This window comes from Borostomias antarcticus, assembly GCF_949987555.1.
Source record: "Borostomias antarcticus genome assembly, chromosome: 4".
Taxonomy (NCBI): domain Eukaryota; kingdom Metazoa; phylum Chordata; class Actinopteri; order Stomiiformes; family Stomiidae; genus Borostomias; species Borostomias antarcticus.
Genome location: NC_140237.1, coordinates 7,340,191 through 7,367,937, shown reverse-complemented (window position 1 = coordinate 7,367,937; position 27,747 = coordinate 7,340,191). Strand labels below are relative to the sequence as shown.

Genomic DNA, 27,747 nt, shown 5'->3' with positions numbered 1-27,747 from the left:
AGTAGGCCTATATGCACACAGTAGGCTACTAGTGCACAAATTGCACTGGTGGTTTGTTTTCGAGGGCTTTTTAGCCTAATGATAAGGCCCTGCTTCACACAGTCCAACCAAAGCTACGCTTCCTTTTAAGTGACGATGTGTAATTTGAGAGTGGGGAAGGGGTATCATTAGCCAACAGCAAACGCGGTGCTCACAAATCCAGATGTTGAAATTGAGACACAAAGTTACGTCGGGCATATTGAAATTTCCTCTTGCAGTGGAAGGCGTCTGCCACATTCATGCGAAGCAGCTTTGAAAGGATTCAATGTTTCTAACTAAGGACAGCGTATTTTTAACTTTCACGTGACTATTTGCTGCTGCATTCACACGAAGGGGACTGAACACCGCAGCTATACTTGGACCTAGGCTATCGCAACTTTCTGGAGTTGTGAAATGTTCTTATTCGAGGACAATTGAATAATCTACCGGTGTTCTAAAGGGAGAGCGATTTTCTAGCTTTCTGTCTGGCCCTATACTGAGAAGTGAGGATGGCTTTTCTCCATTTGATACTCGTTGCTGGAATGCTATCGATGCCTCTCTGTGGTGCGTTTTTTAGCGGACCTCTGCATCCAGAGATGTCAAATGGCACTTTCCATCACTACTTTGTACCGGACGGCGATTATGAGGAAAACGACGACCCAGAGAGTTGTCAAATGCTCTTTAAAATGACCGACGACCGAAAATGTGGTCTTGACGAGGACCAGGATTTAGTCATCCGGGACGATTTCACGATAATAAAGAGACACATCGAAGACTCTGCCAGGGTGCTTGAGGGAATTGGAAAAAGCATCTCTTATGACTTGGATGGAGAGGACAGCTATGGAAAGTATTTGAGACGGGAGACGACGCAGATTGGTGAGGCATTTACAAATTCCGAAAAATCTCTGTTAGAACTGGAGGTGAAATTCAAACAGAGTCAGGAGAACGAGTTGAAGGAGGATCACCGCATCAACGACGACTTTCTGAACATGATTGTCCACACCAGAAACGTGTTAAAAGGGACGCTGGATGTCTCTCTGGGACTTAAGGATAAACACGAGCTGCTCTCCCTCATCATCCGAAGTCACGGGACCCGACTGAGTCGACTGAAAAATGAATACATGAAAGTGTAAATAAGAGCCTGGGCTACTTCCTGCTAAACCTTGGTCATGTCCTTTTATTGCACTTGTTTTGTCCTATAGGCTATAAGCAGGCAGATCGAAGTTTATTTAAACAATCATTATTTATTATAAATAGGCTCGAAGGCAATTCAAGATTGATAATGGCAATTTGATAAAGTAAGTAGGCTACTAAATAATTTGATTACAGTGAGGCTATGGACAGTTGCAGTGTGTCTGAATTGAGTTATTTTGCAATATGCAGTAGTCCTATTTAATGATCAACGATTGATCTGGGGAATTACATGTAGTAAATGTTTATTAGTGGAATATAAAGACTTCCTATTCCCTTCATAAATGATTGGCGTGAAATGTGGTGACGTAGACGCAGCAGGTGTTGTAGTCCAGAGCCATGCCCCATCGTAAACATTACAAGAGGGATGTTACACCCCAAAACAACCTTTGACAGCATATTTTCACATGTATCTGATTTAATGCAGCTCGGTATTCAAATCTATTGTTTACATCTTATGATCAAGGTGTTCAATATTGGACTTTCTTAGGCCATATATATTTTGCACAACTATTTACAAAATGATAAAGGTTGTGATAAGGGTTATTATACTTGCATAGGGAAATGTGTGTGTGCATTATAAGAATACTGTGAGTGTCGATGTCTTCATGATAAGAGCTTAATTGTATTCACTTTGTTGTATAAAATGTTGTAATATTGTGATTGATGTGTAGCTATCTATATTCCTGTTTATCCTGTCAAATGTATATATATATGGCAACAGTATGAAAAATACTTTAAAAAATAAAAGACTGCAGGCAGCACTCTTGGACTTTAAACACTGATGTGTGTTGTTACATTCCTCAGAGATTGTGTCTGACTGTACTTTTTTTTTTAAATAAAGATTTTGAGTTTGAAGTTCTATGCTCTGGTGCTACCACGTTATTTTTAACTGACTACATTTGTGCTGGTATAACTAGTGATATGCACAATTATATAGGTAAAATTGTTGTTAGTAGGCTACACCACATGGAACTTCCAAAGGCGTACTTCAAAGTATATCTGCATGTCCACCCAAAGTGCTACAAGACTTTGAGCACTGCTGTGAGCAAACAGCACCATCTCACCCAGATACGCTCACACTGTCACTGCATTATATAATACCCACAAGGAAGCAGGGATTTACAAGGTTGACAGAAAATGAGTTCTGTAAATGTGAAAACGTATGTGGGTATCTGTGGCACAAATCAGTACAAGCAGTAGATGCTATTGCTATTTTGGAACATGACACAGCACAGTAAAAGTCTGATTGGGATGATGTATTGTAAACTGAAGTTTATGACAGTTAGCCTATGTGAAGTTTGTATTTACATAGGAGTAGCTATACCTGATTACACATCAGGTATATACCCCCCCCCCCCCCCCCCCACAAGTAGCCTCCTCTGTTCTGAACTGCAGTAGGCTACGCCTATCTGGCAACAATACCACCTATATATCTTCTTGTGATTAGCCTACTTTAAACATTACATCACATTACATCACATTATACTATTACAGGCCAGTGGCTATAGCCTAGCTTACATTGTCATTCAAAAGTATAATGGCACACACAATATCATGGGATATCATACCTAATAATATAGGTATAAATAATAGGTAATAAAGCTATAACATAATAGCTTGTCCCAATTCCCTCAATATATCTACACGATCAACTGCTTTCACTCACAGATCCTGTTACTGAGAAGTAGAGTAAAGTTCACAGACTTGGGTGATGCGGTGATGTCACGGGTCCTCGCGCCAACCTCTCACCTACTTTCTCTGCGTTTTGACAATTCCCCTAGCATTTGAAAACACAGGAGCCCGTCCACATCCAGGTAAAGTATATCTTTTATATAACATTTCAGGACTCACTTTCCCTCGAATGCTAGGCCTACTGGCAAACATGCAAATTATTATTATTTATAGCTCTGCTACAGATACGCTATCGGTTAGCGTACGTCAACACGTTACAGCTAGTTGTTGAAATGAATGGGATTGGCTGCTGCTAGTAGTTTCTACTATAGTAGCGTCATCTGCCTCAATCAAAGAAAACAAATGCAGCAGAATTGATCCATATAGGAAACAGACAGGTAAACGTTAGCCAGAAAAGACCACTCTTACTCCCCGCGACTAAAACACGGCTACAGATAATTAGCCAAAACTAATATTCCTGTAGAGACATAACATGTAACGTTGATTATATGCAATTCTCCATATTTGATCAGACTAAATGTAGCCTATTAAAAGGGCTGGACTAGTATAGTAAATGTTAGCTTTCTCATGTATTTGTTATGCGTTCGTCACAGCAGAGTAGCCTCCTACTGTACGCGACCTTTCACCTATATTCGAAAGCGAACTGTAACAATAACATATTGTCCTACATTCTGCTACATTTTTGATACGTCTCGCATTGTTGTTGGTAAAATTGTAACGATTTCACAGCCGCTGCAACAAATTAGAATATTTAGTTATGTTGCACACTCGTGGCAGAGTGAAATGACGACAGTGCAAGATGTTTTTACACCACTGGTTTCATAATGACGTATAGTCACACCCATACCACCCAATTTAACTAAGGTGTTATTTATCAAGCCTACTTATAGGATAGTTAAATATTTAGTTGGAACATAATTATGCTGTAGACTACTACTAGCCTACTATAGCCTACAGTGAATGGATGTATCATGACCAAAGTCACTTCTTGTCACAACTAGCAGTGAACTGGAGTTTTGAATATTTATGCACAATCTTCTCATGGCAAAATATGGTAATAGAATTCTCTCAGAACCCTGGACAAGAGTTAAGGCTTTGCTCTCAACATGTTTTCCTTAGAGTAACTAGACTCATATTATTATTATTGTGTTGAAGTTTAGCGGCACCTGTTTGTCCCAGGCTAAGATTATCAAAGCCTTTCCATTGTAAAATTACCAAACACAAGTCATCAACTCATTCACAAGTGACACAAGCCATAATTAACCAACAACTGCAGTAATATTCACTACTGTGAACTTACAACCCTTATGTAATGATTGCCTTTGTATTGTTCCCTCAGATTACCATCCCACTCAGCGTCAGAGTCCGAGACACAGCTTACTGCGAAGGCCTGCTTCAGAGAGAGACACTTCAAAAATGTGGTCAACTACGCTAATGCGATGTGTCCTGCCAGCAATGCTGCCAAGAAGCAGCTGGGTTTTGGCATGCCGGGCCCTTAGAGCTGGGGGTAGACCTGGTTGGACTGCCGCCGTCACTGCACCTTGCCTGACTTCAAGGCAGGTTCGTGGACAGCAGACATTGGTGGCTGCCCCTATCCCCAGGAGTGACGGGCCTCAGGGAGTGAGGCAGGCCAGAGCCTTGGAGAAAGAGAGGCTGGTAGAGGTGGAGTGGGAGGATGGAGGTCAAAGCCTCTACCCATTCACCTGGCTGAGGGACAACTGCCAGTGTTCCCTGTGCACCTTGCAGTCTGCACAGGCCCGTAGTCTGCTGCTCTCCCAGCTGGACATCCACACGGGAGTAGAAAGAGTCCAGGTCATGAACAATAACAAGGTAGGAAGCTGTAGTTTTAAATGTCTTAGAAGGGGGGTTCACATGTAGAATTTAGAAATACAGAGATCTAGTTATAAGAGCTCAATGTTTTTCATCTCTGACTAGACTCTGCTCAATGTCTCTCTGAGAAACAAATGTTTTGAATAGACCTTCATTGTAAAACTAAATTAAAAATTTGCCTTATTTTAGGTGGTGAGTAGCATATGAATTCTGTAAATCTACAGAGACACAAACATACACTGATGGCTATGCAATGTAATCCGTATCTAACCTCTTCTCTTCCTTAGGTGAGCATAGTATGGCCAGACCTGCACACCAGTGAGTTTGACCCAGAGTGGTTGAGGAAGAGGTGCTTCTCACCAGGAGCCAGACAAGCCATGCAAGAAGAGCTCTTTTTCAATGGTAAGACCACTGGGATACACAGCACAGGGCGGACAGGACATCTACACCCTCTTTCAAAGTCTTACGGCCCTTGCACTTTACTGAGTTGTGCCGGAAGTCATTTATCTCTATGAGGCCACTGCGTGTGGTGCGGCACTACATTAAAATATTTCAACTATTACGTTCCGTTTGCTTTGCATTATAACCGGAACTAGCTGAATCTACAGTAGCACAGGTCACAATAGCAACATTATTTCAGCTAATGTCATATCCCCTGCTCTATAATGTGGATTTGTATAAATTAGCATTTATTGCTAACGCTGTTGGCTCTAGCAATGCTGCAGCAGCAGAAGATGCAGGTAACACTCATTATAGTTATTATAAATTAGTCTGTACAGTGCACCCACCCAATAGAACCTCCCGCCCCTCCTGAAAGACCCCCACAAAAATGAATGCCAACAGTCGTAGACTTTTAGATCGCTAACGTTTTTAGCATAAGTCAATGGAGTTTTACACAGTGAAAATTAGCATCGGAATTAGCGTACATTTTCTGGCTGGGAGTGAGAGATGCTGAAATGAAAACATTTTCGGTTGCTGTAGCTAGCTACATAAGTAATGTAGCCACAGTTGTCTATGTCTTCTGATGTTAGTAACGGTTACTGTTAACAGCTACTGTTAACTGTTACTGTAGGGCATGGGTTCCCAAACTCTATCAATGTGGGCCTCCCCTCTGAAAACAGTGACACACCCGCGCCCCCCCAACCCCCCAAATTTGTCCATTTTGCAAGGCAGCGTTATCTAGCCCATAACGTTACACAGCTAAGAGCTCGGTTGCACATGTTGCTAGTTAACGTTCTGATATTTTCGCACAATACATTCATGATTGCGGGGGGAGGCTCTCTCTGCACTATCCACAAATTTAGGATACATCTCACCCATTATTTATTTCGATCTTCTGACCTTTAAAATCACATTTCATTCATAAAAACCATAGACATTTAAAAAAAAAACATTTCTTTCATTTTTTTTCTAACCATCCTTCCGCGCCTCCCCTGAATTTCTTTGGGGCCCCCCAAGGGAGGCCCGCCTCACAGTTTGGGAATGCCTGCTGTAGGGAGATGACCACAGCCCTTAACCCCAGTTACCAGAGGCACATTATCAGACACCCTCATACCTGCTTAGCATGCAGTTGAAAAGAGAAATATCATAGGTGAGCTTGCCAATATGTCAAACGTATCCATAACCAGCAATGACTGGACAAGTATCACACAGGATCACTGTATTACAGTGACAGTCCACTATGTAAATGAAGGCCAACAGATGTGAGACGGGTCCCAAAGTGGTAGTGTATAGTATCGATAAGAGTTGAGTATCAGTACCGATAAGCAGTATTGGTATCGATACCGGTATCGATAAAATCCTACCCATCCCTGCTCCTGTCCTCCTCAGTTTTTTGAGTCACCAGCCGCCACTGATATATATATACGAACCTGATGAAGCCATAGGCGAAACGCGTTGTTCGTTTCTTTTAATTAATAAAAGTACGGAATTACCAGCCTTGTGTCGCGGTGACTCCTTCCTACTTGAATTATCGGATTATCCTGATTTCACCTGCACCAAGGACTGAGCGAGCTGTGCACGGGGCACCCACGTCTAATATATATATATATATTTGAATTGATTTATGCAATAGCACATGAGAGGGAGTGTGAGAGGGAGTGCTTTATCATGGTTATTGGCACAGCTGTGCTGCGGTCATACTGTAGGCACAACGCCCTCCACCTCATGTGTGCTATTCCTTTTATATATATATATATATATTTTCCATTTTTTATTATGGGTTTGTAGTGTTCAGTTTTGCAAAATTGTGTTGCTTTCAGCCATCCACAATCCAAAATAGTTCTCCATTGTTTGCCAGCTGACAGCGTTGACAGAGTGATACCTTTACCAGTGACTTGCCCGTTGGTATATCATGGTTATTGGCACTGCTCCGAATGCCTCTTGGCCAATCACAATGCACTAGCTGTTGTATAATCTAACTTTGGGGGCACAGTCATATCCCTGAAGAGTACTGACCTCACTATGACTGCTGGAATACATTTTTCCTCCTGATTTCTGATCTTCAATCATTACCTAAATCTTTCTGTGAGGTAGTATCCATCTTTTTCTGATTTTCAAGGTTGTATCTATTACAAGTTTGTACTGTGTGTGCGGGCGCACATATCCCTTGGACAAGGTGAATTATTGACTGCTTTAGCGTAGCATCTAATGCTAACGCTGTTGGCTCTAGCAATGCTGCAGCAGCAGATGAGCCAGGCTAAAGATGCAGGTAACACTCATTGGTCGGGTTTCCCGAAACCTTCTTAGCGCTAAGAGCTCTTTGAGTCTTCTTAAGACTCCCAGTGCTTGTTTCGGGAGCCTTAAGAAGACTCAAAGAGCTTCTTAGCGCTAAGAAGGTTTCGGGAAACCTGGTCATTATCGTTATTATAAATAAGACTGTACAGTGCCCCTGTACAGAGGTAGTATCCATCTTTTTCTGATTTTCAAGGTTGTATCTATTACAATTTTGTACTGTGTGTGCGCGTGCACATATCCCTTGGACAAGGTGAATTATTTGAGCCTTTCAATTCCTTAATTGAAAAAATATATATTTTGAAAATATATATATATATATATATTCAAAAGATATGATTTGTTATTACATTACAAAGACTACAGGAGAAGAGTCTTCCTGAAGACATAAAGCTGAACAATCTGTTCAGTTTTGTAAGATTACAGGATATATTTACATGCTAGCTCTAAACAAGAACATTCATAAAAAAAATATATATATAGAAAAAAAAGAAAAAAAAAGTAATAAAAACTTTTAAAAAATGCATTTACAACATCTCAAAACACCTGTCAAATTAAGCAGACACAGTAAAAGGAGGATAAGTCTAACTGTGGTTCAAAGTGGATGTGTTTCAAAGTAGGAGAGACTCAACTAAAAGGTTTGTATCCACATGTGGTCCTGAAGGACCCACAGGGGTGAGTGGCTCCTGCTTTGTCTCTGTTCCAGAGTGATTAAAGGCTGTGTGAGTGTGGGTTTAGCAACCCCCCCTCCCCCCCTTTCCTCTTGTGCGGGTAAAGGGGATCTCCCCCATTCCCCCAACACAAGAACACACTCACTTTGTCAGTGTTGAGGTTTCTGTTCTTCAACTGCTGCCAGCTCAGAATTGCTCTGGGCCGACAGATCTGAGCTCATGCTCGGCCTGTTCGTGTTCTTTTACACGTACACGCACGCACACACACACACACACACACACACACACACACACACCCCACAGTCTCTGGGTTTAATTATATTCTCTAGAGGGCCGGCCTGAAATTCCTCCCTTAGAAAGAACCTGGAAGGATTTCTATGTTCTGATGCATGGTGAATAGTATTCACTCGTTCTGTATGCATCATCTCTCTCTATCTATATCTCTTTCTCTCAATTTCTCACTGTGTCTGTGGAAATGGGTCTCATTTGGAATATTTGTTTCAGAACCCTTTACAACCTCTGTTAAACCTGTAAAATGGTTACAGATTGCGAAAGTGTAGCACACAGCAAGGGCAATATAATAATTTGAGCTTTGGGGATATTACTGAGACTGCGTTAAACATGCACTTTTCATTTGATGTTGGAGTATCTAGTTTTTGTCTTCTCTATAGGCATTCTAATGTAGTTGGTAATCTCCTAAAAACACTGCAGAGACAGAGCAAGAATAGGCCTTGATGTCCAAAATAGTGGACTTATGCTTTAATTTAACAAGCCCAAAACACCATATCTTCCTGTACATAAGTTACATGTTTATTCTGCTAGATGGCAGCCATCTTGGATTTATGGGTCAAAATGATTGAATGAATCAGAATCCTTGTGGTTGACTAACATGAAAAAGTGTCTTCATACATGAGTCTAGGTGCTCTGGTCCAAAAGTTCATTTTTCAAAAAGGTCAATAGAAGTCAAATCAGTCATAAAAAACATCTTAGCCAGAGAATGGTCACGGAATTGAGGTTATAGACCCTACTATACCTTTAAGAGACATGAGACAGAATGCTAGCACTACAATGTATTCCAACGAAAATTCAACTAAACTTGAAGACTTAATGGTTGATTTACAAAGCCTTTCATTGATGTTCTTTCCTCACTGACTAAACGGAGCAGGTGCTCATCCAGACCCTGGTGTCATCTCCCATCTGGAGTACTGCAACTCCCTCCATGCTGGGGCCATTAATGGCGTTAGCCATTAAACCCCTGAAGCTTGACCAAAAAGCTGCTGCTTGCTCTCCCACAGTTCTCCCACACAGCACGGCACGTAGCTCAGGAGGTAGAGCGGCCGTGTGGCGCAGTACCTAGTACTGTCGCCTCAAGAAGGTCTCTGGTCCTTTTTGTGTGGAGTTTGCATGTTCTCCCCGTGTTTGCAAGGGTTTCCCCCATAAAGAACCCAATATGAAAAACATGCAGAAGAACAGATCGCTAACACTGTCCGTCCATTGTGAAGACGGACAGGAGCACTTGGTTGGCCTCCGGGTGCATCCCCTCCGGGTGCATCCCCCAAACGTCTGCTCCCGGCTGCCCTTGAGGGAAGGACATCGGGATGGGTTAAGCGCAGAGAACATTTCATCTCCACATCTGTGTGCTGTATGACAAATAAAGATTCTATCTAACTTCCGTTCTGTACAAGTCCGTCCTGTAGCAGCTCGCATCCAGTTTAAAACTCTGGTACCAGCCTACAGGGAAATGAAAGGAACAGCTCCCTCCTACCACCAGCCCATGGTCAAACCCTATACCCCATCCCGACTATTACACTCTGCTACCTCAGGGCGACTGGTTGCCCCGTCAATCCGAGGCCCCTGTGGTTGAATAAAATGGTCACGGCTCTTCTCTGTCCTGGCCCCGAAGTGGTGGAATGAGCTGCCCACTGATGTTAGGACAGCAGAGTCGCTGCCCATCTTTCGCCGCAGGCTCAAAACTCATCTCTTCAAGAAGTGCTACCAGGATCTTCCCTCTTAAGCACCTATTGTATTTTTAGTTTGCTATTCTTGCACTTAGCCTTCCGCACTAGATTATGCTCTTAGTCACTTTTTTTTAGGAAGGAGATGCACTTGTGAGTTCTGGCAAGTAGTAGTACACTGACTTTTCCTATGTTAAATGCAATTACTGTGAGTCACTTGAGATAAAAGCGTCAGCTAAATGACTAATGTAATGTAATGTACGTGTTGACACCTACCATAACATGCAGTTCTATGAGGGGGCATTATAAAAGTTAAACCTCAAATTGATATTTGTGTCATAGGGAGCAACATATTGGCCACACAAGCTGCTGTGGTGCAACGATTCCCCAAGCCGAGTTAAACTAACCCCCCTCAGAGAGCGATACATTGGCCAGGTTACGGCAACGGGCACTGAGGGAGTTGACCAGTGGGGTTGTGCGACGGGTTCTAATTAGCTAGGTTGGATATCAAATTGGGAGAAAATGGGGGGAAAAAATCTGAAAATATTTGATAATAAAAAAATGCCTAAACTGAGTCGGATAGGCGCTAGAAATTCTGTTACATTTGGATCTCATGCATACCGTTCACGTTTGTCAAACTGAAAATCACATTAACAGGCTTTGTAGTACTCACCTAGCACTTAATTTGCTAGTCAGCCCAAACATAGATTGCTAAACTATCAAAGGTGATCTTTTATTTGTTTATTTATAGCACTTAGGCGCTGCGCCCAGTCGTCCTCCCCAACCTACCACCTAGTGTTCCGCTACTCATTATATAGCACTCATGTTATAGCTTGGAGCCGGCACACATACTAGCACATACGTACTTTTGGTACATCATTCGGATGGCCTCTTTTTCTTGTTTTGTTATGATTGCGTTATGCATGTTATTTTGATAGCTACAAGCCAGAATGGCCTCACACTAACCTCTCCATTTATAGACTGACATTTGTTATCCAGCACCAGGCCCAAGGGTGGATGTGCACACACTTTCCGCTTTGTAAGGACAGACATGTTTTTGTTCCATCTCTACCTTCCCATACATGTTTAGAATCAGATCCCCTTGCGTCAGTCCTTGGCTCTCCCATTTTGAGATAAAAGGTTAAAATTGATCAAAGCCAGTTGCCAGAATAAGCATAGGCCTATAACAGGAAAGGTTTTGCAAAAGATCTTTGCAGTCTATTTCTTTAGGATTTATGGCCATAGCTACAGTATGTGAATGTTTGATTATCAAATAGCATAATCTACGTTGTTTAACCTTTTGTGAAACTAGTGCAAACTGCCCTGGTGCAAATGGAAGTGGATAGTTATCTAACTTGAATGCCACTGTCCAGATCACATAGCCACATAGCCTTGGAAGACGTTTCCGTGCCATCGGGAACCGATTAGTAATTGCACAGAAGATATCTAATTATCTGTTACCATCTGTCTGCTGTCTGAAGCTAATTAGCAAGAATGTCAAGCTTCACAATGATCTGTATATAAGGCACGATAAGGCACTCGTCCACTATTTACTGAAATATCAAAAAAGTCCCCCATGGAAAAACATTAGCTGTACTATACAGTAGCATAGGGCAGTAGTCCACTATGTACTGACATATCAGAAAGGTCCCCCATTGAAAGCCTGACCTGTTCTCACAGTGGTGTAGCCAAGACGAAGACCTAGAGTCTGCTGTCTGCTTCAATCTGACGTACGGTTTATTAGAATACACTTTTTATAGGTTTTACCAAATTTGCAACCTGCAGACAAATCCATCATGACTTTATGGGTTCTTTGGGCAAAATCTAGTATACCTGGTTTCATAAATTTTCATCAAACAGGGTGGAAATGGCAGCATTTAGAAATTTGCGCTTTGAATCAGTTAATGTAGCGCCACCTATGGATGAAGTCTTTCTGCCATAGTTACTCATGGTGTCTTCAGCCTGGTGATTTATATCACTGTTGATTGTGGATTTGTGGAGATATTCCGGATACAGGCAGACAAACCACACAGACACAGTTTAGTGAAGATAGACTAGCCTATCTTAGATGAACATGTGTATGGAAATTGCTTGCCATAATAGATCATATAGGTCGTGATTTAAGTCACAACTGTCAGTTCTCTGACTGAAATTCCTTCTGACAGTAAACTGTCCGATTTTTACTGTTATGATAATCTGCTAGAAGTATTATGACCGGATTGGTCCAAGTTTTGGGACTTAATTGGTTCCAGCTCATCCAGCAGATTTGTCTATCCTGTCTTCCCTAACCCATCTGGTCGGAGTTTGGCCTCCCCCCCCTCACTAGTGCAGTGGTGCTGTGTGATCACTAATCACTTCAGAAACATACGTAGCGCAGTGGCGCTATGTGATCACTAATCACTTCAGAAACATACGTAGTGCAGTGGCACTGTGTGATTACTAATCACTTCAGAAACATACGTAGTGCAGTGGCGCTGTGTGATCACTAATCACTTCAGAAACATACGTAGTGCAGTGGCGCTATGTGATCACTAATCACTTCAGAAACATACGTAGTGCAGTGGCACTGTGTGATTACTAATCACTTCAGAAACATACGTAGTGCAGTGGCGCTATGTGATCACTAATCACTTAGAACAAGACTCCTGGAAACATGGTAGCGGTGGAGCATCAGTGGGGAAACATGACTCTTGATTCTGTCATCCACCAGTCCCATTTACACAAGCACTGATTGCCAGATCAATGCTCCATGCTGTACACGCACACACACACACACACACACACACACACACACACACACACACACACACACACACACAGCACAGAAATCAGGAGGAAAGATACTGATGTAATGATTTCATGCTTTTCACATCTGTGAAGTCAGCTTGGTCTCTAGGGGATAGAAGGTTGCAAAACAACTATAATGATCAAATGAAATTCCTGAGGTTAGTGACATCTACTGTTGGCAGAAATATCAGTTGTCAGATCAGTTTTCAGCTTCGGTTGTCCCCTTCTGCGAATTGTGTGTGTTGTTGTTTTAACAACAAAAAGATGGTACTATTTTTCTGTGGTACATGTAAAGCAGCTGAATCAGGCCAGTGCCATCTTTATGCATTGGCTACATGTCCCATAAGTGTATCTGTCATCAGCCACCTTGGGCCTAAACCCTCCTAAACCACCTTAGTCTCAAGTCACAGATTCTCAGCTGTTAATGTATGTAATGTAATCACAAGCTTCCTGGCTTGTAGAGTGCAGTATATACACCTCTTGTGGATCTGAAAAGATGGAATAGGTGCAAAATGGTGGACATAGGACATGAGTTTCAGACTATACCAGGGTTCAGTTGGGAAATTGGTATGGGAAAATATTTTTTTTTGGTCACACAAAAAGTAGAGAATGCAGTGGTGGGTTCTGTGGTGCAGCGATCCTCTCCTCTACACGGAGAAAGGTGTGTTTGTTGTACCTGACGGAGGGTGGGGTGGGCTCTCCAGGGATGGGAACTGGGCCACGCTGGGCTGTTTCAAACATAGGGCCTTTGTAACAAGAGGCACAGAGGCACAGTGTGATACAGCGAAGGCTAAGCATATGTTTGTGTGCTTCTGTTACAGTCTTGACATGACCTTTTTTTCTCCATTTTTAGGAGTCAGCAGATCTTGCTCATCATTACCAACCCCAGGCAGTCTCTGTGCCACCCCAATTTCACCCTGTCATTCATTAGAGACTGCTAGGAGTTCTTGTGTGTCCACATAAATTGTATTTCATATTATGAAACATGGAACTGTGGAAAAAAACATGACAAAATGATGGTTGAGGGCTATTGAGTATGGAATAAAATGCTGCTTAAAAAGTCAGTCTGGACAATAGAAGTCTTATAAGAAGAAGATCAGTTGCAGTGGCATCAACATTCTTCATGCCCCTTTGAAATTACAGTTTTGACAGTTACGGTATGTTTATTGAGACTTTTACGTTCTAACTACTTAAAGGACCATTTCGCCCATGGAATCTGGCATGTGCTGTCAGTACTTAGCGATCTCAACAAAAGATTGACTGAACAAAAGATTTTTTTTTTTTTCTTTTCTCAGTTCAATCCTGTAGAGCCCTAGAAACCCTGTGCTGCTCCCAGTAATTATTCAGCTTGACATACTTGAAGAACCAGCATGCTTTGCAAGTGTCAGGCAATCAGTGGGTGCGCAGTGTGCTTGTTTTTCCTGCTGTGCTTGACTGGAGTCAATCCCAAAGCAACTGAGTTTGTTTGATTGTTTGACTTTTAGTGCGATTATTAGTGCTAAATTATGGATATTTATACTGATCTCATCGTGAATACAGTCATGGTTATGAATCAACACTGAAGTTGAAATTAGATGTATTCATGTAAACTGCACAAAGAAAAAGGATCAATCAATTACTCTGCTAGGGTTTTCAGAGAGCTCCCAGCTCCAGAGGAAAGAAGTGCAAGGGGGAGAGAGAGAGAGGGAGGGAGGGAGGGAGGGAGGGAGGGAGGGAGGGAGAGAGAGAGAGGGAGGGAGGGAGGGAGGGAGGGAGAGAGAGAGAGAGAGAGAGAGAGAGAGAGAGGGGGAGGGAGAGAGAGGGAGGGAGGAAGGGAGGGAGGGAGGGAGGGAGAGAGAGAGAGAGGGAGAGAGAGAGAGAGAGAGGGAGGGAGGGAGGGAGAGGGGGAGGGAGGGAGAGAGAGGGAGGGAGGGAGGAAGGGAGGGAGGGAGGGAGGGAGGGAGGGAGGGAGGAAGGGAGGGAGGGAGAGGGGGAGGGAGGGAGAGAGAGGGAGGGAGGGAGGGAGGGAGGGAGGAAGGGAGGGAGGGAGGGAGGGAGGGAGGGAGGAAGGGAGGGAGAGAGAGAGAGAGAGAGAGAGAGGGAGGAAGGGAGGGAGGGAGAGAGAGGGAGAAAGAGAGAGAGTTAGAGGAGGGGATAGATGGGGTGATCAGAGAGAGAGAGGGAGAGAGGGGGAGGGAGAGAGAGGGAGGAAGGGAGGGAGGGAGAGAGAGAGAGAGGGAGAGAGAGTTAGAGGAGGGGATAGATGGGGTGATCAGAGAGAGAGACCGCCATCCGCTGCCTGCCAGCCACAGGAGCCCCGGCTTCAGGTTTCCTTGTCTGGAAAAACCACAGCAGCAGATCAAGACTGAGACGAAGTAGGGAAGGGATTACTCACTCACACACACACACACACACACACACACACACACACACACACACACACACACACACACACACACACACACACACACACACACACACACACACACACACTCACTCACTCACACACACACACACACACACACTCACACACACTCACACAGACATAAAGACACTCATACTGTACGTATCAGACAGACAAATATGTTCATACTCATTCACGGAAGTTTCTCATAGGAAAACTTTTATACATACACCCTAGGGAATGAATCCAATAGACAGACGCAGTGAGACACAGTCTGACATTGTGTCTCCGCTAACCCCCTCTGGAAACTACAAGGTTCAGACTGATCTCTGATTGGCTCTGTGGCCACATGAGCTGTTCTAGCAAATCGGAGCAGTGAATTTGTGTTCAGTGAGAAAGAGTGTTGAGCACTTCGTGCCAATAAGACTGGAAGGTTCTGGCTCTGAACTGCCTGACCCCTCCCAGACTGACCCCTCCCAGCCTGACCCCTCCCAGCCTGACCCCTCCCAGACTGGGCCCGCTGCCCAGCAGCAGACCATCACCTACTGAAGAGATCAGCCCAATCAGCTCACATTCTCTCTCCTCTTCAATCTACCTAATCTCTCCCTCTATCACTTAGACTGCTCAGGAATAACATGTCCTACTCCGATGCTTTTTACTATACTTAGGTTAGCCCTATCATCCTTTTTCTCTCCATACAATTTTTTTCACACAGTCAACACATGACCTACCAATGAAATCCACTCGTGCATCTCACTCACAGACTGACATAATGGTCATGTATATCACCCAAGGCCAAGGGAGATGTATGTCTGTTTGATCCAAGAGTAACAGCAGTTACAGTGAACAGTCTGAGTCCGTTTTAGAAAGAGAGCTGGTCTTGAGTCTGGTGGCAAGGGTAGATGACAAGTACTGTGATGCATGGCTCTTTATTACACAGCTTCTGTAATGTTAGCTGATGTGATGTTAGTGAAACATGACAAGTTCCCTGGATGGTAAGAGAAAATGCCAGTTTCCATTTACAGGGGGAAAGTCAGCAAAAAATCATCATATGATCTTCTCTTGCACATTCAAAGACACAGGTTCTGTCCTAAAACAACCAACGTTCCAGACCGTCTGGTCTGCTTTTATGGGAGTAATTGTTAGGCCTTTAGCCTAGCTGACTTTAGCCTTTTTTCTACAAGACCAGCTGGTCTTAACAGCGACTTATTGTGTCTACAAGTGTAACAAAACCCTTTTAACACATTTGAGGCATCAGTGTGGCAGCTGAGAAGGTTCTCTAGTCTTTAACCCAGAGTGATAGTCCAGCCATAGCATCCTTCTGCTTTAGGCTGTTCTTACCAACATTCCACTGTACACAGAGGCATTGAGTGACTCAATGTATCCATGAATTTGTGGAGCTTTATCAACATTTGCATAGTCAATAGAGGCAAAGACACAATTGCGCATGTCGGACCTTGGCCTGCTACTCCTTCATTTCCCAAATCACAACTGAAGAAGTTCAGTGTACCCTCTCTTCTGGTTCGTTTTGAACATTTCATTAGTGCCGTCTTTGTAATCTTCCGCCTGGTGGTGATGATGCACCTATTTGGACCAGTCAGTCTCTGAAACTGGCAAGAGAGTGAGGGAGAGGTGATGAAAACCCACAAACATTAGACAGCTCCACTGTATTCAGAGCCAGTGAAGCTTCCCCCAACTGCCTGAAATGTGCTCAGCAGCTGTGTCTGCAGGAGCCACTGGAGAGCCTCTATGGAAAAAGGAGCCGAGCCAGCTGGGCCGGAGCAGTGGGAGGGTTTTTCCACTGCTGTCTGTTGAGAAAAGCAGACTCTTGTCCTCCTTCACCCCACCACCACTCCACACCAAGGTTTCTAACCAGAGAATGCTGCAGTCCACCCCCCTGAAATGTTCCACACAGACACATTATGTGCAGATAGTAGAGGGACTATACGATCGAGGATCATTGCTGTTTTTCAGTCGTTTTACAAGGTGCTTTTCAGTTTCTGCTAAGTTAATTGTCCATTGACAAGCAGTAATGATGGCCACCTGGGTTTTCTCATGGATAATAACCGGGGATGTCCTATACAATAGCCAACAATGCAGGACAATCTGGTCCATTCTTTCCATTGACTGCATTCAGTTTCCTCATCATCTAATGTGGGCTCTTCTTATTGTCCCTGTGTTTGAAGAAAATGCGTCATGAAGCCTGTAATTATCCGTGTCTCCAGTAGTTGTCAAAGCTAGCTGTGCTAGAGCTGTGCTAACTGTGCTAGACCTTTATGTGTGTTATTTTTCGTAATACTGGGCTCCAGTATGATGAATTCATCATCTTGACATTGTACATCTGACGCTGAAAACCTTGACTCCATGACAAACCACTAGAAAGGACATGTTTTATATCCTCTTACACCCTTGACTAGGGTATCAGCACTTTGAGATGAATGATTGTTATTTATTTTATCCATCCTGTATTAAAGCCATAGTCTTGACAGCTATTTCCTTTCCCCCTTTCAGAGCGTGTCTACTGGGACTCCACGCTGCGGATCCCCACCGCCAGTTTTGAGGAGGTCCTTCATGACGACAAGGCGGCCCTGGCTTGGCTCATGGCTCTGCGCCGGGTTGGAATAGTCTACCTGAAGGGGGCGCCAGTGGAGCAAGGTCAAGTGGCCAGACTGAGTGAAAGGATTGGCTATCTGAGGCTGACTTTCTATGGGTGAGAAATAAGGACCATATCAATGTTATTCAGTCTTAGCCAAGCCACTTATATAGTAAATCTTAAAGAAGTGCATTTTCCACTGCTCGTATTTAACATCATAAAGATATATTATTACATCACTGGAATTATTCAACCACTATTTTGCCAAACCCCCCCCCCACCCCCCAAGACTTGGATTTTGCTGTGATTTACCTCCCACATGAGAGTCTGGGAAAACTTTACTACAAAAGTAGCTTAAGTGGACCTCTACAGTACAGCAGTACAGACTGCAGGGATAATATCCTTTCGCATAGCCGTTGGTCTATCTTGATGTCTTTCTCCTATAGGCGAATTAACGCACCCATAATGCCCCAAATGAAGTTGTTCTGGTCAATACAGTAAAATAATTTGATTAGTGTAGGGATACTCACAAGCTATCACATTCAATAATGCACAATTAAGTGAAAAAAAATTGTTAAAGGTGTAGTAAAGGGAAAATGCATGTTTAGCCCTGTTTTAAGGTTACTTATGATCATATACAATGGTTCAGATCAAAACGTTGACAAAACTAGCACTTTTGAGAAAGTCTGATAATTGCTCTACCACCGTTTAGGTCATACAATGGATGTGGATGGGCACCTTGAAAAATCATTCAAAAACATGTTAAACTCTTGATTTCAAAGACAAGAAGCTCACCGAAAAAAGCTATTGTTATTGTTTATGTTGCTAGGCTACCTTGTTTGGGGAAGTTTAAACACGTATGTGCTGCGACTAAATAGTTCTATGCTAAATATTTTAAAAATATTTCCAGATGAACTAGAATCTTACTTTATGGCGAATTATATGTCAGAACGCCAACTAACACCTCGGTGAGTTTCTTGTCTTTGAAATTGAGAGTTTAACATGTTTTTTGAATGATTTTTTACGGTGCCCACCCACATCAATTGTATAACCAAAACGGTGGTAGAGCAATTATCAGACTTTCTCAAAAGTGCTAGTTTTGTCAACGTTTTGATCTGAACCATTGTATATGATCATAAGTAACCTTAAAACAGGGCTAAACATGGATTTTGCCTTTACTACTCGTTTAAAGTAGTAAATGCATTTCGCTGGTAATTATTAATTATGACAGTTTGTTGTTGTCAGTCATTGTATCAACTACTGGCCATTGTTGATAGCTGCAGCTACATTGCTTTCAATAGTTCACTGTCTAACATGCCACTCTAGTGGGTGTCTGAAGATTGCTAGCTAGCTAGCTACAACTTTATGATTTAAAATCATGAATCATGATACCCAAAATTTTAGTTTACCAAACTGATTAGCTAGCTAGCTTCCTATCTTTATTGATAAGGGAGGAAACACATGTCCCACGTCTGTACAGAACAGTTAGCCCGGTATAACCACGTCCATCTGTTCTCATTGGCCCAGTTCTACTTTCTTTGTGGCTGACTGTGCACCTGCAGAACAACTGTAGCTACTGTAGCTCAATACTGAGGCAATCAGGGAAATAATAGTCTCTACGTATCAGGTTCAAGTAAGATGGACCAAGGAACCGAGTAGGCCCTTAAGTCTAAAATAGTGAACTTATCCTTTAAGCATGGCCATAGCAGTGATATAGAGTACCTAAGTAAAGTACAGATGTCCTGAGGCTATCCGAGAAATAGTACTTTGATTCATCAAAATGATGTAGTTCAGTCTCGTCTGCAAAGGCTGAAGCTGGTTTTGAACATAGATAAGATGAAGGTCATGATGTTTTCTAGGGCTACTGTGCCATCAGAAAATCTCCCTGTTTTAAGTTGCCAAGGAACAGCCATTGAGCTGGTTTCGTCTTATAAGTATTTGGGCTTTCATGTCGATCAACACCTCACTTTCAAGTCCCATATTTCAAGTCTAGTCTCTAAACTCAAGTCAAATTGGGCTTTTATTTTAGGAACAGATCTTGTTTCTCTCATGGAGCTAGGAAATATCTTGTGTCAGCAACTTTTCTGCCACTGCTTGATTATGGTGACATACTGTACATGCACGCTTCAGCCACCTGTTTACGTTCTCTGGACTCTGTGGACTCTGTGCATCACTGTGCTTTGAGGTTTGTCACTGGTTGTAAAAATCTGACCCCTCATTGCACTTTGTATAAAAAAGCAGAATGGTCATCTTTGTCTGATAGGAGATACACTCAATGGTTGACTTATACCTTATACATATGGTTGACTTATGGTATTTATAAAGCTCTCCTTGATGTTGTCCCGTCATACCTAGGAAACAACCTAATTAGGAATCAAGGACATTATACCTTACGATCGTCTGACTGTCCCTCGAGTGTTCACAGAACTGGGGAAAAAGGCATTTCGCTATGCTGCTCCATCTGCATGGAATTCCTTGCAAGCTGACTTAAAATTGCCTGAACTGATCCCGTTTGACAGCTTTGTACAGGAACTGAAAGCACTGGGGTTTGTCACTGCTTTTACATCAGTTGTTACACTGTACCTCTAACCTGAGCTTATTTTATTTATTGTATGTATGCTGTTTGTATTGTAATTTTTCTGCCTTTTGGCCAGGTCACTTTTGAAAAAGAGATTCTTTATCTCAATGAGCTTGCCTGGTTAAATAAAGGTCTAATAAAAAATAAACCAAAAAATCGAATTGGTGCCGCTGGGAATGAGTGGCACCAGTGAGAGGCTTATCTCAAAAACCTACTGTACATCCGTTGAGACAGACTATTGCCAGACTGATCCATGTAGAATGTGAGCTTGCAAAATCAGGATGGTCTCACAGACAGCGAGATCAGTCCAAAACCATTCAGGGACGTTAAGCCAGAGGGAATACTTGATGCATTTAGTGGAAGCAATGGGCCGTGGACGAGGACACAAACGAGAACATAAGAACATGAGTAGTATCCCTACTCTATGTACAGTAGTCAACATTTTATTATTTATTTTAACAACATTGAATGTTGAGGTCACAGTCATTGATGCCTTTGACTAAATAAATCAGTGTGTTGATTTTATCCCCAATCATACCAACTGCTTTCCCTTTTTTTCCCCCACAAGGCACACGTGGCAGGTGAAGGACAAATCCATGGCCAACAACGTGGCCTACACCTCCGGAAAACTCAGCCTCCACACAGACTACCCCGCGCTGCATCACCCACCAGGAGTAGGTTCAGTTAGGAACCTTTTATATTGGAATGAGAATACACATTTTGATTGAAACATTTCCTAATGTTGTAATGAATGCACAATTAAAGTCAACGGTGCCTGACGGTATTGCACAAATGTCGTACAGGTGCAGTTCTTGCACTGCCTGAGCCAGGCTCGTGAGGGAGGGGAGAGCGAGGTGGTGGATGGCTTCCACATGGCCAAGCAGCTTCAGAGAGAGGATCCAGAGGCCTTCAGGACCCTCAGCTCCCTCAGAGTGGACTTTACTGACATGGGGGCCGACTACTGTGACTTCATGGTGCAGTCCAAGAACCGCATCATCGAGTGAGTCAACTCCACATCATTTAAATGCTTGCATAATGCTAATTGTGTACATTAATGACAGGGCACTTTGTCGCATAATGTTATGGTTATATATAAAGCGGGTTTCAGAATAAAAACTGCATCTTGTAGCACAAGGTTGTTCAAGATGGTGTTGTATGGTATGTTATCATACAATAACATTTGTTCGCCGATTGATACTACAGGGGAGTGGTTTTGGAGCTTGGATCATATGAATGTTGAAAATATTAATGCATCGCCATCTGCTGCTCAGTGTGGGACTTGCAAGCCTTCTCTCGTAATCAACTCAATACAAAACAACCGTGTTCATTCGGTCTATATACCCATCCCATTGAACAGATCATAATGGCAGGATATTTTTAGAGGAGAAAGCAAGTACATAATTAGTTGGGTTTTACCCTGACAGTTTTGTGTTTTCTGAGCAGCGTAGACTGTGACGACCAGGTGGTGAGGATCAACTATAACAATGCCACTAGAGACTCCGTGCTGGATCTGCCTCTGCATCAGGTCCAGCCCTTCTACAGCGCTCTCAAGACCTTTGTGAAGCTCATGAAACAACCAGAAAATGTGGTCACCTACAAAATGGAGCCTGGTGAGTGAACACCACTCGTGAAAAAGCAAAGCAAATACTTTCAAAAAATTACTTGATATTGAAAAACTCGGTTTTAAAGTTAGGACTCACTATCCTCTGCCAAGTGATTGGTAATGCCATTTAGCAGCAGTTTGTTTTTCATTCATGGTTATCATTTTCATCTCAACACTTATTCGTTTCAACTCCCCCATGAATTTGATGTAGTAAAGGTTTATTCAGTGTGTGTATTCCTCCCACAGGCGACTTGGTCACCTTTGATAACTGGCGTCTGCTCCATGGGCGAAGGAGCTACGTAAGCCATGCAGACACTGTGAGACACCTGGAGGGAGCCTACCTGGACTGGGACGAGGTCATGTCACGCTTGAGGATACTTCGCAAGTCTGTCCACTGGGAAAGTGCACTGTAAAATACTGTAGAAGTCAGTCATTTAAAATAGGTGACAGTGGGCAAAGTGCAAAAGACATTTAAAGAAAACGGGTTAAGAGCTACGGTAAATCCCTTTCTAAAAGGGACTAGAAACTTTAATTGGAATGTTCTCTGTTGAGGAGTAGAAGTATAGTGATGCAACGTGGAGCACTTATTCTGGATGATGAAGCGTATCATTTATCAAATGGCCATACTTAGCGGTATGCAAAAGTTTGGTCAACCCTGGTGAAATTGCATGTTTTGTTGATTTTCTAAATGAATGAATGAATGAATGATAAAATAAGAATTATACTTTGTGGCGATTTTTATGTCAGTACATCAACTGACACCAGTGGCCACTCTCCATTTCCTGTCTTTGAAAATGAGTTTTTTGAGCGATTTTCTAAATGCACCTATTGATCCATTGTGTGCCTTAGCGGCGACATGTCATCTCGAGAGTGCAACATTTGTTGAAATTTTGATATGGGCAGTTGTATATGATCGTAAATAACCTTATCACATGGCTTATAATGCTAAATACCGTACCAGTCCTTTAAAACAACCTCTGCAGGGACCAAACTTAAACATGACATATTTCTGTAAATTTTAATGCATTACTTTTCACCGCATGTTTGCGATCTCCCCACATCGATGTTCAATAATATTGGAGTCTGAAGACTGTGAAGGCCATTCCAAAACCTTAATCTTTCATTCCTTTCAGTAGTTGATGGTTGATTTTGAGATGCTGTTTGTTTTGGGTCATTGTTTCAAATATCCATCCTCTTTTCAGCTTCAAACCTTAAAGCTTAAGCTACGTCTCACTGGCCCTTCACTTCCATTGTAGTCGAGTGTGCGCCCAACTGTAGCTAGTTCAGTACTGAGGCGATCAGGGAAATTATAGTCATCAAAGGTGCGTATAGGACCCCTGTTGTAATTGGTGGTATTCATAGTACAGTTTTCCTTGATGCGCTCAGGTCAAGTCCTAAACCAAAAATGCTATAACTCGCCACATCGAGTAACTAAGCCACAAAGAGTCACCACAATTCGCCCATAGGTGGCGCTATAATAAGCTATTTAGTACACAATGACCACAATACTCAAATGTGTCTATGGCGTGATGGTGCACTCGTTGCGCAGCTTGAAGCTTGGCCCCCATATCGCTGCTTGCAGCAACTGTACAGTATATATGTTGTGTTGCATACTTCAGACTTTTGCTATGAGATCGCAGGAAACGTTTCTTTCTGGCAACTCTTCCATGCAGATAGTTTTTGAATCAGAATCAGAAACCGTTTATAGCCAAGTAGTTTACAACATACTAGGAATTTGCTTCGGTCAATGGTGCATAACTCTGATGGAGACAACATTATGCAGGGACAAGACGGAACAGTGCAAAGACAGGACAGTGCAAATGAGCAGTACAAACTATGAATACTATGTACAAAACGGAGTGCAGTGAGTGTACAAAGTGTAATGTGTGTGCAATGCTATATTTACAGTGTCTGACGTGATACAGTATGTGTGTGCTGTGTTTGTACTGTAAGCAATGCTGCCCAGTAGACCACACCACTACTCCAGTGTCAGCGAAACCTCTCTGTAGATCCTTGGCAGACTGTGATATACAGCACAGTCTGGGTTGTGGTTTGCATACCAGACCAGTCTATGAGCAGCTCTATGAGAGATCTGTCTTCATCTTCCAGATCTGGCCTTGACTTTCAACAGCTCCCCATAACTTCCATTTCGGAGTGAACAGTTTAATTCCAAGCTGGAAGTGTTTAGTCAGCTGCTCAGAGTTGAGAGTAAGTGCAACACAGTAAAAGGCTAGAGGGGTTAACATATGTATTATGCTGTGGAATTGTCTTCACCTGGTTTAATTTAAGGCAATCAAGTCAATCAAGTTTTGAAGCCTTTAAAAAGTATCTTAATGGATCACCTGGAAAGCTGCCTGATTTTTTGCACATGCCAAATGTAGTTTTTTTCTTCAAACTCTTAAAATCAGCAAATAAATAATACTTTTGCATTATAATTAGCAGAAATACTGTATGTCGTATCGTGAGTGACATTTCAGTTTGTTCCCTGCAGAGGTTGTTAACTCCTTTTCACTTAAAATCAACAAGACATGCAATTTGACCAGGGGTGCCCAAACCTTTGCGTTCTTCTGTACAAACTTGGCATACATTTTCTACATACCATGGATAATTCTGTTTTCTATTTATGCATACCACTCCCTGTCCTCCAGCCCGTTGTTGAAATGTAGTGACACTTTACTAAAGCCTCACTTGATCCCCTTCCTTATGTCTTAAGAGTTCATGCCAGTTTGACATACAATGTCTAGCTACCTCTGTTGTATCGTAGGCTATAGTAAACAGTGAGCAAGCTATACATGGATAGCTTACAAGCAAGCAAGAAAGCTGTAGTATCCCATGTCTTTCCAGCGTGAAGACAAATCCATTCATTGACGACTCTTTGTAACAAAAGTGTCCCTAATTTACAGTTAGGTACCCTGGTTACAGTACCTGATAAATGTAAAAGGTTTAGGCTTTGAGTACAAGTACATAATGTAGTTTCAATAGTGTGAGTTAAATTTTTTCCTGATTCCTCCAACAGTTGAAGGGAAAAGGGTCCACCCAAGCATTTCTCCCAGGTTACCCACCTAATCTATCGTAGTCCTTGTCCTGAAGGGATGGGATTATGTTCAAGAGGTCTCAATAGAACTGTTTACAAAATGGGCAACGTTCATCAAAATGAACATGCGCAGCAAAGCCAAAATTGTACCTTTCCTTGTTGCCATTTGTATTTCCGTTTGAGTGTGAGATGATCACTCAATTCTAGCTGAGGGCTCTTACCTGGCGAGAATTTGTGCCTTGACTAACATGTCTGATTATCAAACATGTATGTTTGTATATACTGTACCGTATGTCACATTTCATAAACAGTACCATAACACAGCGTACGGTATACACACCTGCATGGATGGCAAAAATCAATGTATGATTAGTACTGGAGGTTAATGCAATAAGACTCTGCTTCCCTTCTATCACATACTGTACGTATTTCTCACTGAGTTCTCATTCAATATACATAACTACTATTTGGAGTTTTATTATAACCAATGTTTAAATAAATGAAGCAGCAAGCCCATACAGATGTCCATACAAATGTCTTTCATGTCATTTTTCGGGTCGACACTGCAGTACCAGCCGCATCAACACTCGCAACCTCAACAGGCACTAGAACACAGTTACTGATCATTTCACCTCATAATAGGAGTAGGACACTTCAAATCCTATAGTAATTCATTTTTGTATGGGATGTGATGCACCAGTCACTCTACTACAGTACATGTGGTTTATTTTTGGTGATTAGACTGACTGTTGACTGGCACAGCTTTAGGTGGTGATGGAGGAATGAGCTTAATGTATTTATGCTTTTTTGTGCGTGGCTGTAAGCCAGCGCACCAAGTATAGCGTTCGTCCGGTTATCACTCCCTCCCTCCCTCCCTCCCTCCATTACTGCGGACAATGTTGGCCTGCATTTCTCTTTTAGAACCACAAGAGGCAGTAGTCCCAGCACACCAAAATCAAGAAGGACACCAAAATCAACCCGCCGATCTCCACTGCACAAGTAGAGTAGTGGTGAGAGCATTGGACTCCCACCCAGGAGACCGGGGTTCCTGGTGGGGATGACTTTATGTTATCATCAGTATAACTGCTTTAGCCACTGACCGCTACCATTAATGTTATGGAAGCTGCTGCTAGTTGTTGTGAGCCCATGAGCAAGACACGTCCAGACACTACAAAGAGAAGAAGCTTTCAGTTTTGAAAGCGGCAGATTTAAATTGCGGAAGTTTTTGAGGACAGGCTGTGCGAGTTGGTGAGGAACTTCAGACATCTATGTGATGTCACTTTGCCTGGGCAGAGAGATAAACCTCTTCCACCATCGCCATTTTGGTCCTCAAGAATTTATGACACTGCATTGCCCTCTAGTGGATGTAGCCTATTAACATATACTTAATCCAACGTAAAGGATGCATGGAAGTATGTGGGAAGCATGGATGTATTAATAGAACTGGATGCGGTGACTACGTTGACGCCTCGTTCTTGAGAGTGAAGCTTTTTGAAGGGTCCACCGACCCCTTTTGACATGCGCAGTTGTTTTTTTGCGTCATAGGCATGCGCAGTTGTGCTTTTTAACCACGTGATTTGTTGACCCGGCCGCGTCCATGAAGTTTACACATTCATGTGGATGTTAAATGCGCGTTCACTGCTCTCCCCGCTGTATTGCATGTCCCTGCATTAGCATTGTTAAGTACCTGCCATCAAATCACGATTCTGTCAAATATATAGTTTAAAAAAAATATTTCTTTATCCAGGCATCTTAGTTTTACCAGTTTCATTATAGCGGAGCAGGTTATATTTGCTCGTATGTGGTATTTATTTTGTTCACAAGTTCAGGATCGTACAGCCAGGCTACAGAGCTCCAGAAACCGTAGCCATAGCAGAGGAGCGGCCGGAATAGAGTGCTCCTGTTGCGGTACAGGAACGCGGCTAATAGGGGAGTTTGTGGTGCTATTTTCCATTCGTCCTTGATGAATCCTAACACAAACCCATATCTATAACATATTCATTCTTCTTCTTCTTAATATTATTATTATAATCATAACCGTACTCAGCAAATGGAAAATAGCACCACAAACTGAGCTATTAGCCCTGTGCTTGTACCCGCAACAGGAGCTCTCTGGGCCGGCCACAATGTGATGCAGCTCGGCTTGGCATAGGGGGTTCTGGAGCTCTGTAGCCTGGCTGTACGATCGCGAAGTTGTGAACAGAAAAAATACCACATACGAGCAAATATAACCTGCTCAGCTATAATGAAACTGGTCAAACTAAGATGCCTGGATAAATAAATAAATTTTCTAAACGATATATTTGACAGAATCAGTATTTTACGCAAGCTAGTTCTTAATGCTAATTCAGACACACTAACAGAGCGGGGGAGAGCTGTGAATGCGCATTGGAAATCCACAGGAACGTGCAAACTGTTCGTGAACGCGGCGGGGTCTGAGAAAAGCACAACTGCGCATGTCAAAAGGGGTCGATTCGGCAAGATGGCGCTGATCAAAATGTTTCAGGAAGCAAATCGCTTCCTGGCCCCTTGGTGGGAAGTGACTGTTACATTTGAAATGGACGGATAGATTTTCGTACGAAAAGGGAGCATAAATAGGCCTGAGACTGCCAGACAACTCTGAAAAAGTCACAACATATAATTAGAAACTGATCACATACAGGTACTGGTTTGTAC

General features: G+C 42.6%; 2 protein-coding genes across 2 annotated transcripts; both read left to right on the top strand.

Annotated features, from left to right (window-relative positions):
• The first annotated feature begins 225 nt into the window (after positions 1 to 225).
• Positions 226 to 1,966, top strand: fibinb (fin bud initiation factor b). The gene has a single exon (XM_084436744.1). The coding sequence runs from the start codon at positions 528 to 530 to the stop codon at positions 1,149 to 1,151; it is 624 nt and encodes a 207-aa protein (XP_084292870.1). The 5' UTR covers positions 226 to 527; the 3' UTR covers positions 1,152 to 1,966.
• A 958-nt stretch (positions 1,967 to 2,924) lies between these two features.
• bbox1 (butyrobetaine (gamma), 2-oxoglutarate dioxygenase (gamma-butyrobetaine hydroxylase) 1) lies at positions 2,925 to 25,457 on the top strand. Its single transcript, XM_084436610.1, has 8 exons — positions 2,925 to 3,026; positions 4,244 to 4,734; positions 5,022 to 5,136; positions 17,775 to 17,973; positions 21,003 to 21,108; positions 21,238 to 21,434; positions 21,878 to 22,044; positions 22,284 to 25,457. The coding sequence occupies exons 2-8, from the start codon at positions 4,321 to 4,323 to the stop codon at positions 22,448 to 22,450; spliced, it is 1,365 nt and encodes a 454-aa protein (XP_084292736.1). The 5' UTR covers positions 2,925 to 3,026; positions 4,244 to 4,320; the 3' UTR covers positions 22,451 to 25,457.
• The last annotated feature ends 2,290 nt before the right edge of the window (positions 25,458 to 27,747 follow it).

Coding starts and splice junctions, on each gene's coding strand:
- fibinb (XM_084436744.1), top strand. CDS start 528: ATGGCTTTTCTCCATTTGATACTCGTTGCTGGAATGCTATCGATGCCT.
- bbox1 (XM_084436610.1), top strand. CDS start 4,321: ATGTGGTCAACTACGCTAATGCGATGTGTCCTGCCAGCAATGCTGCCA. Junction 17,974..21,002: donor CTGAGGCTGACTTTCTATGG/GTGAGAAATAAG, acceptor TTCCCCCACAAG/GCACACGTGGCAGGTGAAGG. Junction 21,435..21,877: donor TCCAAGAACCGCATCATCGA/GTGAGTCAACTC, acceptor TTTTCTGAGCAG/CGTAGACTGTGACGACCAGG.